The 12,711-nt window shown below is 38.3% G+C and overlaps 1 protein-coding gene across 2 annotated transcripts in view; it reads left to right on the forward strand.

Moving 5' to 3' along the window:
• Positions 1 to 12,711, forward strand: part of kiaa1549la (KIAA1549-like a) — an 82,822-nt gene that overhangs the window by 42,922 nt on the left and 27,189 nt on the right. The window contains exons 8-12 of one of the 2 annotated variants that reach the window (XM_055028682.1): positions 3,198 to 3,257; positions 3,917 to 4,077; positions 5,468 to 5,639; positions 7,153 to 7,313; positions 9,431 to 9,466. In XM_055028682.1, coding sequence (XP_054884657.1) covers positions 3,198 to 3,257; positions 3,917 to 4,077; positions 5,468 to 5,639; positions 7,153 to 7,313; positions 9,431 to 9,466 — 590 coding nt within the window. The remainder of the gene's footprint in view (positions 1 to 3,197; positions 3,258 to 3,916; positions 4,078 to 5,467; positions 5,640 to 7,152; positions 7,314 to 9,430; positions 9,467 to 12,711) is intronic. The other variant, XM_055028690.1, reaches the window with a different exon arrangement.

Here is a 12,711-nt window from a genome sequence, read left to right on the forward strand (position 1 = left end):
GCCATCTGTGAGATTTTTTTAAAAGGGCAAACAGCTGCAGAGCTCCTATCATCCCAAGCCTGCCTTGGGCAATCTGTTGTTCGTGTTCCCCAGATGAGCTAATTTTAGCAGAGTGAGATTAGATTCGTATCTGTTGGTGTGTGCTCTCAACACCCAAAGGGCTCAAACATCACACTTTACTTGGTCACATCCAAATCCACTTAGCATCGCCACAGAAAGGCTTCCTGTTCTCCTAAAAATAGCTGAATGTTTCGAGTAGTGAAACAAAAAACAAGCAATGTATGGTAGCTTATTGCATGACTGACCGAAAAAATGGCAGTGAATGATCACAGCAGTGACAGCAGCTGATATCCCAGGTGTGCTTTGGATGGTATTTACTTTTAAAGCATAAATATGTAATCATTTATGTGAAGGATGAGTCCTTTTGCATGCTGAGAGTATTTCTTTACACCACAACCCTATTTCAATGATTCTGTACCGAGTTCATTGTCCCAGAATGAACTCAAGAAGTCATTTAAGTGCAGTTTCTCATTTGCCTGTACATTTTAATACATTTTTAACTTTGCCCTGCATAATTACGAAGACAAAACACTGCAGGTTGTTTTCCTTGTTCTGTCCTGGCAGGCATGCGTCATTGGTTAATTTTCCAAAGGGAGCTGTACTGCATAAAGTTAATTAGCTTTCAGATAGTCTGGCATATCCACTTGTAGGAAGTCTACATCTGTGTTTCTCTCTCTCTTATAAGAGTACAGTACTTTCCTAAACAAGACAGGTTGATAGAAAGACAAATTACATTACAATGTTTTGTTTCTTCTGATGTTCCACAATACATTTAAATAAAGTTGGATTCTTTTTTTCTTCTTCTATTTCGGGAGCATCCAAAGCTTTTGACATTTTTTAATAACTTGAAGCTTAAAGTTATTCCAGCATTCTCCCGTTGCTGTGCTCTGTGGTCTTCATGATGCTCTTTGTTCCCTAATTTACATCAACAATACTCTGAGGTCTTCACAGCTGTATTCATACTGAGATCACACAGATAAACACTGGCAGCTAATTTGCTCGGTTTTTGCTGTAGTTTATTAAAGAGAATCAAATCAAATGTGACTGAGTGCATATGCACACCACACTATTCAGATATTTATTTGTGAAAAAGCGTAACCCACCTCTTATTCTGCTCACAAGGAAACACTTCTTTGAGTGGGTTGGTGTGTTGACCTAGTTACGTCTGATTGATACGTTTTTGAGATTAAATTCAGACCAAACACGTCGCCTAACAGAGTCCAGTTTTCAACAGATGCTTAGTGTTTAAAGGGAAGTAACAGGAAGCTGTGATTTTCTCATATTTATCTAAAGCTTCCATTAAAAAGAAATCTAATGCCCTTCATACCTTATCTCCTGTTTGTGTTTTTTACGTGTGTTAAACCTCAGCCGAACATTTTCTACTGCTCTACATTTCTCATCCTCTTCCTTTTTGCATATTGCAATTAAATTTCCAACAACCACGTTGATAAAATTAAATGTGGCGGATTCATCTGGGCATTGCACAGATTCTCTGAAGAACTCAGATGGAGGGATCCAAACCTTCACACTCCAGTGCTGTTTGTCTCCAGTGTTTTTATGAGCTCATGTAAGTTAAAAGGAGAGAGCGGTGAATGTAATTGTGCTCTCATTTTTCTTATTTGTCTCTGGACAATGGCTTAGAGCAGAAATAAACGCTGGTTAAAGATACAGTTTGCTTGCTGTAGCTTTGACTTGGTCTCATGGTAAGCTGGCGACAGGTTGTGTGAGGTGGAAATGATGTTGGCAGATGAGATTGAAATCGAGAGACAGAGGGTGTTGTGGTGTGTGTGTGTAGGGGTGTGCGGGTGTGTGTGTGTGTGTGTGTGTGTGTGTGTGTGTGTGTGTGTAGAGACATAAGAAGTTATAAGGAGAAGCAGGTATTTCTTAAAACAGGCTGACAGAATAAAATGTGGAGCATGTTGGTGTTTATTACAGTGCTGCTTCACACAAATTTACCAATGTTGCATTTTCTTTGCGTGACTTCAAAGGCCTTTTGCCCGTATGGTAATTGTAGCATATTTTTACTGCAGCTTTTAAAATCCAATTTGCATGGGAAATAGTGAGAAATAATGTATTCTACAGGAGTTGATTGCTTTTTTTTTGCATAGTTGTTTTTCTTGTATTAAGCCGTATACAATTACTTATGTTTTCAATTGACTGTCTCAGGTTATAATACCTGAAACAAATAATCATGTGCTGGACTCCAAATACGGCCGGGGACCTATATTGTGAATACTCCTCACAATACAGGGACCAAATTCCTTTTTTTTTAGTTCTGAGATATTTTATTGAACATAATGAAAACTCTCACAGTCAAACATTCCTCCCTTTCATTTGAGAATGAAGGATGCTCCCCCAGTGTCTGAGTACTTGTACACTGATTCTTATCTGCAGAGTTATTTGGTGGCAATAAAGCGAGATAAATTGCACCAGTTCTTGTCTGAGCTGGCCATTTATTTTAGTGACAGCTTTGGATATTGAAGAACTGCAAGTGTTTATACATGCCAGCTCTTTTATTTACTGTTTTGATAGGACAAATGGACTGACGTTTTGCCAGTCTTGTCCACATTTTCACAAATAACTTCACTGATTCTTTGGCTTTCTAAGTCTTTTTGCATACTGTTGTTTATGTATTCACTATTAATTCCCTTTAACATTTCACTTCATAGCATCTGTACTATGTACTAATTGGTTTTGATGGTTTTGCATGTCTGTATTACTTTGGTTGTTACCAACTTCTGGTATAAATTTAATGTCAGTTCAAGAAGCCCCAATGTTATTTAGTAAACATACAATGTCTATTAAGGCAAAGGTTGTGGTTGTATGAACAGAAGCTTCATATAATTTCAGTGTGTATATTTTATTTTGCTAGATAAAAAATGCTCATTGATACTTTTTAAATAAATGACATCTATATTAAGTTTATTTTGAATTTGTGAAACTCTATAAAAATGTGTAATATTAAATTTAAACAGCGTGTCCATTTCCAATAAATTATACAAAACTTGTAAATCTTAAAATTTTTCCAAAACCTTAAAAACAAAATATAAAAACTAGCTGATTGAAGTAAAGTTAGTTTCCTGGGTGTTCAAAAGTAAATGAGACGCCTCTGTGTCTGTCTCTTTGTCTGTCTCCAGCTCTTGAGTACCACAATCTCAACACATCCACAGCAACCAGGAGCTACTGGGTGATCACAGGTAATTTGCTCCTGAACATGCTCTCAGATTCTGCAAAACCAAGCGTCGCACTGATTAGATAATCCATAAGTTACCAAAATGCCTTTTTCATACAGCTCTGTGGGTTTCTTTGCATGTTTAGCAATCCTCCTCCATCCATCTATTCTTCTTCTTCTCTCAGTTCTGAGTCACTTTAGCTGCGGAAAAGCCCATTGATGCATAATTCACTGTTTCCTGACTGGGGCAGGGGGAGAGATCACTTCATATCACATCAGGGACGGTTGTGAATGATGCTGCTGTGTGAGAATGAGTGTGTGTGTGTGTGTGTGTGTGTGTGTGGTGTGTGTGTGTGTGTGTGTGTGTGTGTGTGTGTGTGTGTGTGTGTGTGATGTCTGTCCACTGATCCATCTCACTTATGGCCCGATGTAAGAGCAGCTCTCAGGAGGAAGATCATCTGTCATCTCTATTGTCATACCATTGTCTAACTTCTCTGACTTTTTGTCTTTCTTCAAACTGTTGTTTTTTTTTTGCTCATTTTCTCCTACTTTGCTTTTCTTTATATTTTCTACTCCCAATCCTTTACTCACCCATTTTTTTTTTCTTTTTCCCTTTTTGTCCACCTGAACGCCTCTCTCCCCACCCCTCTAAATCTGTCTGTCATTTCTTGTCTCCTTGCTCAGTGATCCAGGATGTGGACAGTTCCTCCCTGGAGGCCAACTACCAGAGCTTCGCCAGTCTTATGGAGCAGCGGCTGGCTGAGCTTTTCCTCGTTGCTGGCAGGCAGGGCTCTCGGTCCATGAGGTCCCGGCGGGCCACGTCTGTGGGCGGCTACACCGTGCAGGTCAGTAGAGATCGATCATTCTTTTTGTAGAAATACGATGTCAAGATGGCAACACCAACAAGTAAAGACTGGAGTAAGGATGTTGTAAACATGTTCTGTGTTTTTGTTCAGATCTTTATAACATCTTCGCCTCTTCACAGGGTTTTTGATATCTATCCAAATTTGAGAGAAGTCCTACATTTACAGTTAGGTGTAATAGTGGGAATTTGGATGGTATTATAGCCCAACTATTGACACCTATGGATGTTCCCTAACTTATACTCTTCTGTGAAGTATAATGGTAAACATTTGTCTCAAGTTTCTTGGCAAATAGTATTATAACTTCTTGCAATTTCTGGTATGTGAATTGCATGCATTCAAGCAGTTCAGTTTGATTTAAAAAGGGTGGTTTGCGTTTTTCTCCTAATAAAGTAAATCATTTCAAAGCTGCTTTTCAGACATTATGTAAATGTGATATTTTTTCCTAAAACTTTCACGTCAGACCTAAACTTTTTCTCAGTCTCTCATGAAAAGGTTTGAATGCGTGCACTACCACAGACAGCTCCAGATTTAGAAACCTGGACAGCGCTCCGCGGGGACAGCTGTAAGGAAACCTGTCAAAAATAGAGGGCAGTTATATATTTGTAGAACTGAGGCTACAGGCAAATGTTTTTATGGTCAAATCTAACCACAACTACTTTTAATGAATACTGTTTTGTACGTAATTTATTTTTGGATTAATTAACTCTACAGCTCAAAACTGTAACTTAATTGTGGAAGGAAGATGTTGGAATGATTCAATTTAAACATGAAAGAAAAATGAGCAGAGAAATATTTGGTGAGAAATATTTTCTTTTGTGCCACCTCCCCACTTGCTGCTCCGGATTGTTCAAATTACGATGCTGTTTTATTCCTAGTGACCCGCGTGCATTACAAACCCTCAAGGGTTTCATGGTCTTCACAGCTGAGCAGTTTTATGGCTGCTGAGTGGAGGAGGAGGAGCTTCTCAGAACTGTCAGAACGTGCTGGGTGTAGTCAGAGGAGTAAACCTCAAGCTATTTAATAACGTTTTTTTAATGACAGAATCAAATTGCTAGACTTGATTAAAGCTGTGTTATGTTTTAAAAAAAATCTGTTTGATGTATGATGAAAGAAAATTGAGATTTTATGTGACTCATTTATCCTTGAGAGTCTTCAATAAATCCATTCATCTCCCAGCCGATGTTCGACTTGATCAAAGCAGAAGAAATTGAGCCACAGACGAGGCAGTCTGTTGGTTTGAAAAGATAAGGGATTTTATGGAAAACTTGCCTACAGATTATATGTTTTCTTGATGGTTAATAAGGCTCAAAGCTCTTTAAAAAAAAAAACTATTTAAAACTGTGATGCAACTGTGTCTCTCCACTCCCAGATGGTGAGCATGCGACGGCTTCCAGGTCCAAAGAACCCGGCAGAGATGACCTACTATGCTCAGCTGAATGGATCCCCCATCACAGGATCTGCAGCTGCAAAGACCCTCAGCAGCCTGGATTCCCAGACCATGGCTCTGACACTGGGATACTTTGTGCAAGTGCAGGCCGAACGTAAGCTCGTGTTTATACGGTCATTGTTGCATTGCAAGTCTTTTATATCTATTTAAATATATGAGAGTCAAAGCAAGCATCCATTACTACTTCCATGACTGCTGTGTGATATTTACATTCTGCTTCTGCACATGCGGGTCGCTTTGGGGACGTAAACAGTTCACACCCACTTCTGGTTACGATTTTAGTTCATTAGTAGCATGACAAAAAAAAAAGCTGATTTCAGCAAAAAAAATCTAAATTGATCAATCAAGACCTGCTGTGGGAATATAGCCATACACTCAAAGGTCATTCAGTCAGAACAGAGAGATGGTTGGTTTATGAACAACACATTTTTTTTTTTAAAAGACTATACACAGTATTGAAAATCACTGCTTAAGTGATAATATGAAAAATTTATTCAAACAGGCTATTCCCTGGTGGGTTGGTAGTACAAATGTAAAAAATAGTATAAACACAATATTTAGAAACAGTAAAAAGCATAACTAATGTTAGCATTTTCTGATGTTTCCAAGCGCTTTGCTTCCTTTCCATGTCTGCCTCCATTACATACCAGGCCCACCATTGCACATCGGCCTCTAGTTTCAATGGCATTTTGTAAAAAGACAAAATGCTACCATCTCTGTCTGCCATTATCTTAATGTGCATATGACATTGCAACTTGTTCAGCAACATAGCTTGGCGACGTTGCACAAATTGATTTTGGTTAGGTTGGAAGAACTTCAGATTTGTATGCAAACATATTCATGCATGTTTTTGGTGGCTTTTTAGGTCATTGCAACTCAAGAGAGCAGAGTATTCTGTATATTGTAACTTGTATCGTCTCAGAAACCTCATTACACTTAACTCACCGAAAAAAATATTGGATTTTTAAGCGCTTCCCAAAGTATTGATGCTGAGAAGAGATCACAGTGTTCTTTGTAAACACTTTCTCTCTGCCTCCTGATGGGTAAAGAGGAGGACAATTATATTCATGCCTTCAACGAAAACACATCTGCAAACAGCTCTGTCACAGAAGAGCTCCAAAAGTAAGCAGTTGAAAAGAAATTCAAGTGGGAAATACTCATTTGTTAGATTGAAGAAAATTATTGATAGATTGTTAAAAAGGTTTAATTTCACACATTTTCACATGTCCTTCACTTAATTTCAAGATATCTGTATTAAAACATATCAAAAGATTGAACTCTTTTTAGTCTTTATAATGAACATACAGACATCAAAACTGCAAGTTCTCATTGCCTTCCCTTGTCAGATGAAAAAACTAATCCACGTTTTCTTCACAGTTTCATCGACTTGCTTACAGTGTTGTCAGCAAAGCATGAAAACATCAGTCGAACTAATCAGGTTTGGTTAGACAATCACTGCACAAGATGTGAACCTAAAATTGAGCCTTGGTTGGACCTGAAAAAAGCAGCATTTAATACATTCTTTGCATCAAGCTCACTAATATCTGTTGTTTACTTTTTGTTCCAGATTAAAACTGCTGTTAACGTTATTTTTTTCCCATGTGCAGCTGTGGTGAAGACACCACCCAGCAACCTGTGGATTATGGCCGTTCTCACGCCTCTTTTCTTACTGATGGTGGTGATTGGAATGGTGGCCTTCATCCTGTGTAAAAGAAACAGAGTCATTTTTAAATCTGGTGCATTTAGGACCTTCAAAACCCGCTCCAAGGTAAAATCCTGTAACTTGTTTCACTCTTCCCATTTATTTGTACTGACCCATATATTTTGCAGCTCTTCTTCTTTTTGTTCATCCTTCCCTCTGTGATTGCTGTAAATTAGTTGTTTTTCTGTCATCTTGAGAAACCCAAAACACACATCTTAGGGATTTAATCTTCTGTAAGGCTCTGACAAGATTACATAACTTTGTTGCGAGTGACATGGCCGACAGAAAACTGACTGTGTCAAGCTGTTACTGCAGGACAAAAAAATGAATTTCATTTCTGCCGGCCTCACTCATTTGTTTTCTCACTACCCGGTAGCCCGTGGTCATTACTAATCATGCATGCTGCAAAGCCCAATCGGCTGCAAAGAAATGGGCAGGGCTCACTGCACTGGAAGGAAACCTCAGGGTAATGTCGGCTCTTCCACAAAGACAGTGCTCACTGAACATCAGCTCACTGGAGTTTTAACTGACAAATCAATCCTTTTAAATGAGCGTGTTGGTAATAGATTGCCAACAGATGGTTTGATTCGGTCAGATGGTCGGCCTGGATGCAGTGCATGACGCCAGAGCGGCAGCTGCTTGTGCCATTGCGTTCAGTGAAGTGGTAAACAAGCAATGAGCTTGCCAGCCTTATTTGTTCTGAAAAGCCTCTTAAATTAGCTTCGATGTAACAATCCTAAAGCAGAGTTGGCATTTCTTATCACCATTAGAGGTCCAACGTTGCTGTTTCACCAAATAACTTCACTTAATCACAAGTGGTTTGAAGTTTCAGTCGCATAAACTGATAAAGATATTTATTTTAATGGGAAAAAATAAGCCAGTGCATATAGCTGTTTCCCTCACAAGATTAAATGTGTATATATCCCTCTTTTGAAAAAGGGGCCTAAAAGCAACCCTTCAAGAACCTCGTTTCGGTTTCAGGAGCTGGTAAAACCATTTTAGCAGTGCGAGCTACAGCTGTTCTGTTCTTTGTCATAAAACCAATAGTGAGGCAGTAGAATGTAAATACCGCAGTGTTTGACGTCCACCAAACATAGCGACTTGTCGGATTGCAAAAAAGACCAAAGAACTGTCTTCCAGTAGAACATGGAGTCCCCCACATGCTTTTTGGCTAAATCTTCTCAAGCCTTGATCTGAGTTTTCTTCAGCAGTGCTTTTCTTATTGCCGCTCTCACATAAAAACTTTGACTGGTGAAGAACTTGGGGAAAAATGGTGGTCTGCAGAATCTCTACCATCTCATCTGCTGAAGTTTGCAGCTCCATCAGTGCAGTCATATGTATCCTGGTGGGTTCTCTCACTAGTTTGTGAAGACAGTCTGATCGAGGCAGATTTATCCATGTCATATTTTATCCATTTCTAGATTATGTTTTTCACTGAACTCCTGGAAATATTCACTCAGTGCTTTAGAGATTTTTTTTTTGTTTCGATCCACTGACTTGTACTTTTCAGTAACCTTTTCTCTAATTGGCTTAGAATGTTATTTTGTCTTCATTCTGTCATGGTAGCCAGGAGCACTGATTAACCAGAAAATTATGATCACTTAAGACACAATCACCACACTCAGTTAAGCTCCATTTCACTCATTGTTAGGCTACAATCGTCAACTGGATGAACATCTGTTGACATCTGGGGAATATTTATACTATCACTTATTTTATATTTGGCTTTTTTTTAGAAATCCATTTTTGCTTTCACATTAAAGTTTTTTGTGAAATGTTTGTATAAAATAAACAATTTGTTATTATTGAATTGCAAAAGCAATAAAATGGTGAAACATCCAATGGGGTGAATACTTTTCATAAGCACTGTAAATGGGATTTTGACGTCTGCATTCATTCTGGTAAATGAAAACTTTAATTGAGGAAAATAATAAAAAAATTTTTTTATAATTTTGAAAAATACAAAATGAGAAAATTACTGCAGTGGCCACTAGAAATATTGCTTTCTCAATAATCTGTGTAAGCAGTCAAGAAAATTAAATGTATTCATTTTTCTCTTTCTTTGCGTATATGGGTTTTCTTTAAAGCTCTTCCAGTGAGAGACTGCTGCTACCCACATAAACTTGCGTTGTTTTTCACAAAGCCCTTCCTGACTTTGTTCCTTTGACTCTCTCCTTGTTTAGACGTCATATCGAAGGGAAGGCAGTTACCACCACCAGGTATTGAATAAAACAACCACCCGGGTGGATTGTTTGACTGATTTAGTGAATGAATGAATCAATGAACGAATGAATTGGCTGGCTTTTCCTTTCTGTGCTGGCAGTTGATGTTGCTGGGCAAAACCTGCATGTAGCTGCTGTGATGTAACATATTTCTGTTCTCATTGCTGCAAGATCAATAGGAGGAGGGAGGAATTGTGTATTGTTTTTTTCTTAAATATTTCCCTTTAAGATATTTACTGTTTTGGCAATCACTGAATTTCTAACATAGGGAAATAGCCATAAAAGAAATGTGCTCAGCATACAATAGTGTTGATTATTTTTGTACTTGTGTCGTAGATCAGCACCTCTGTTTCTCTTTCAAATCAGTCAAGTTATCTTGTCAAACAGAGGTGCTCCAGTCCCTCAGCAGCTCAGCCGGGATGGTTGGTCATCCAGTCAAACCTTTTGATATGAGCCTTTCTGCTAAATAATCTTAGCATGGATTCAAACTGAATGGCTAAGACCAGCAGTTAAAAAAAGAAAACACTTTAAATGGCATCCATAGAGAAGGTATTAGCGTGGCTTTTGTTGCTCCACTGGAGGATGTCAGCTTCTGTATTTGCGTCCTATTTTGGTCCAGACCTTCTCCTCCCCATCCCTCTGAGAGGCAAAGTGAGCCGGGGAAATGATGGATGTGAGGATGGGTAGGCGGGACATGTTGGTGGGTAATGGGGCTGTTGTAACTCCACAGCACAGCGGGGTGTAAACATCCCAGAAAATGGAAGTACATGTTGTGTTTTGTGTGCTTCTGTGTGTGTTTTTCCTTTCCTTAAAGTGATATATTAATATACTATTGCTCCAAGGTTTATTTGCTCAAGTAACCGATATTATTGTAAACATTTGATGTTACTTATTTTGGATTTCACAACTGACTGCATCAAATATTAATAAACAAGGGGCTGTAAAAGTGGTGCCAGAAGGCTGCAGTCACAGTTTTTCCCTTCTACTGGAAGTCGCATCTAAAAGTAAATGAGCTACAGGACTTTGTTTGCTTGTGGCAATATGGCCGAGGCTAAAAGCAGATTAAAATGTAGGTTTATATACGATTACACTTACACAGTCATAAGTTACACAATCATTGTGGCAAGGAAAATGTTATTTGTCTTTTAATTATTCATTAGAAATTTTTCAAAGTGAAAAATACAACAGGAGTTGTTTAAACAAACAAAAAACTGGCTGTACATGTTCACTAATATTTGGTTAAATCTCCAACCAAATAGAAAGTTGCTCCTCATCCATGTGCCGCTTATATCCATCTATATATTTTGTTTTTTAAGAAAGATTGAATTCCACACAGTTGCATTCTGTTTCCTATCTAGAAGACTTATGAATCCAGGGTTAGCTGTTCCACTGGACTTCATTTAGGATTTAGGATTTTCAGGATGAAGGAGACGTATGGAAATACATAAAAAACAATAACAAAAGTGTGTTTTAAAAATACTTTGAAAAGCATGCACCATTTTCCTTCCACTATTCTGTTACTTACGTTTTGTGTATGAAACATGGAAAATTCAGAAGCAAAAAAACGCCTTATCAAGGCACTGCATGTTCCTTTTATACTTACATGTTTTCATTCATATTTTTCTGATGTTTCTATAAAAGTCCATAAAGCCTATTTAGCTCAGTATTAAGTATTAATTTAGCTTCTTGCTATGCACAGATTGGGTAATATGTAACACTTAGATGCAGGTAATTAAAAATTAATCCTAATCTTTTTATTTTAATTGATAGATTTACTCATATGTTTTGGAATTAGGCTATAAAAATACTGATAGTGAAATAATAATAATATTTAAAAAACATGATTTATGGTTAAATAACACTTTTCTGAACCTTGATTCTGTGCAGTTCCACCTGATCTCATCTGGCAGCCTCGATTAATTTACAACCTCAATTGGTCCAGATCCAAATTGTGTGCTAATCTTTTTTAAATTTTCCCCAGGAGAATATTAACAGGAGTTGATATTAAGGAGCGAAGTGATTTTTCAAAGCTGTCTGAGCACCAACTAAATATGAGCACAGTAATAGACTCCCACTCGTTTGATCTGCCTTGAGTGAGGTGTATTGTGTGTGTGCAACATGCTCCCATCTGCCTTAAGATCAGTCACTGTGCTTGACAAGCTGAAGCTGCTGATCAATAATGTGGTTTATATGATGTTTGCATGTTTAGATGGGCATTAGCCAGTCTTTCTGCAACGCCTGAGTCACTTCATTGCTTGGCTGCGCAGCTGGAAGATTGTTCAAAATGACTTTTCCTTCCTAAGTGCTGCCTTGTGTGAGTGTGAAAGCCTCTGATAGTCGGCTTGTGTTCAAAGTACAATGCATGTGGAATCAGCAAAAAGTACAAGAAATCCATTTATCATTTGTAAGGTGTCCAATGCAAGTACAAAGCAGCAGCTGCTGTTTAAAGGACCTAGGGTGTTTTGCATTTTGCTGCATCATTCTTCGGCGGGCCCCTGGGGGTTTTATCTAACCACAGCGGGTTGGTGCAGATGTGCACTCTCTTCTCTCTTTTTAAATATACCTGATCTCTTTTTGTACAAAACTCTGGTTCAGTCTTGCTCCTTGCCCTGCAAGACTTGAATTTAAATCAATCTGGCCCTTGTGAAGAAGACAGCACATCTTGTCCATCTGCTCTACATCATCGAGTTGCCGACTGCTGATGCTATAAACTAAAATTAGATGAGCAGAAGCGTCTGTTTGATTCTAACAGGACAGATAATTTGCTGGCGGAGTGGGGTTGTGCTCACTGTCACTTCACACATCTTTAAGTAAATGGAAAATGTTGAGGTTCCTGTGTTTTCGTTTTTGCTCTCATCTTCTGCTGGTACTCCAGATGGATGTGGAAACCCCCCCCAACCCCCAAATAAAAAAAACAAAAAAAAAACAACATTCATATTTGACAGACTGAGCAGAGGCTCACACTGTGCCGCAATGTCTGTCTGCAGCCAAAGTCTTTATTAAACAGGCCTGCTCTGAGGAGATGAAGGACCGACATTCAGGGAGCAAAAGAAGAGAGAGACCAATAGAAGGAGAAATGGGAGGGGAATAAATGAAAATTAAAGCAAAAGAAGAATAGACAATTAGGATAGAATGATATGACTGTTCGAAAAGACCTTAAAGATGATGATAAATTGTGAGCTATGAAGGTAAAATACCATCCCTGAAATGTCAGCTACACTTTTCAAGGTTATATCCTTTGG

Source organism: Poeciliopsis prolifica, unplaced genomic scaffold (genome assembly GCF_027474105.1).
Source record: "Poeciliopsis prolifica strain line A6 unplaced genomic scaffold, Auburn_PproV2 SCAFFOLD001, whole genome shotgun sequence".
NCBI classification, from domain to species: domain Eukaryota; kingdom Metazoa; phylum Chordata; class Actinopteri; order Cyprinodontiformes; family Poeciliidae; genus Poeciliopsis; species Poeciliopsis prolifica.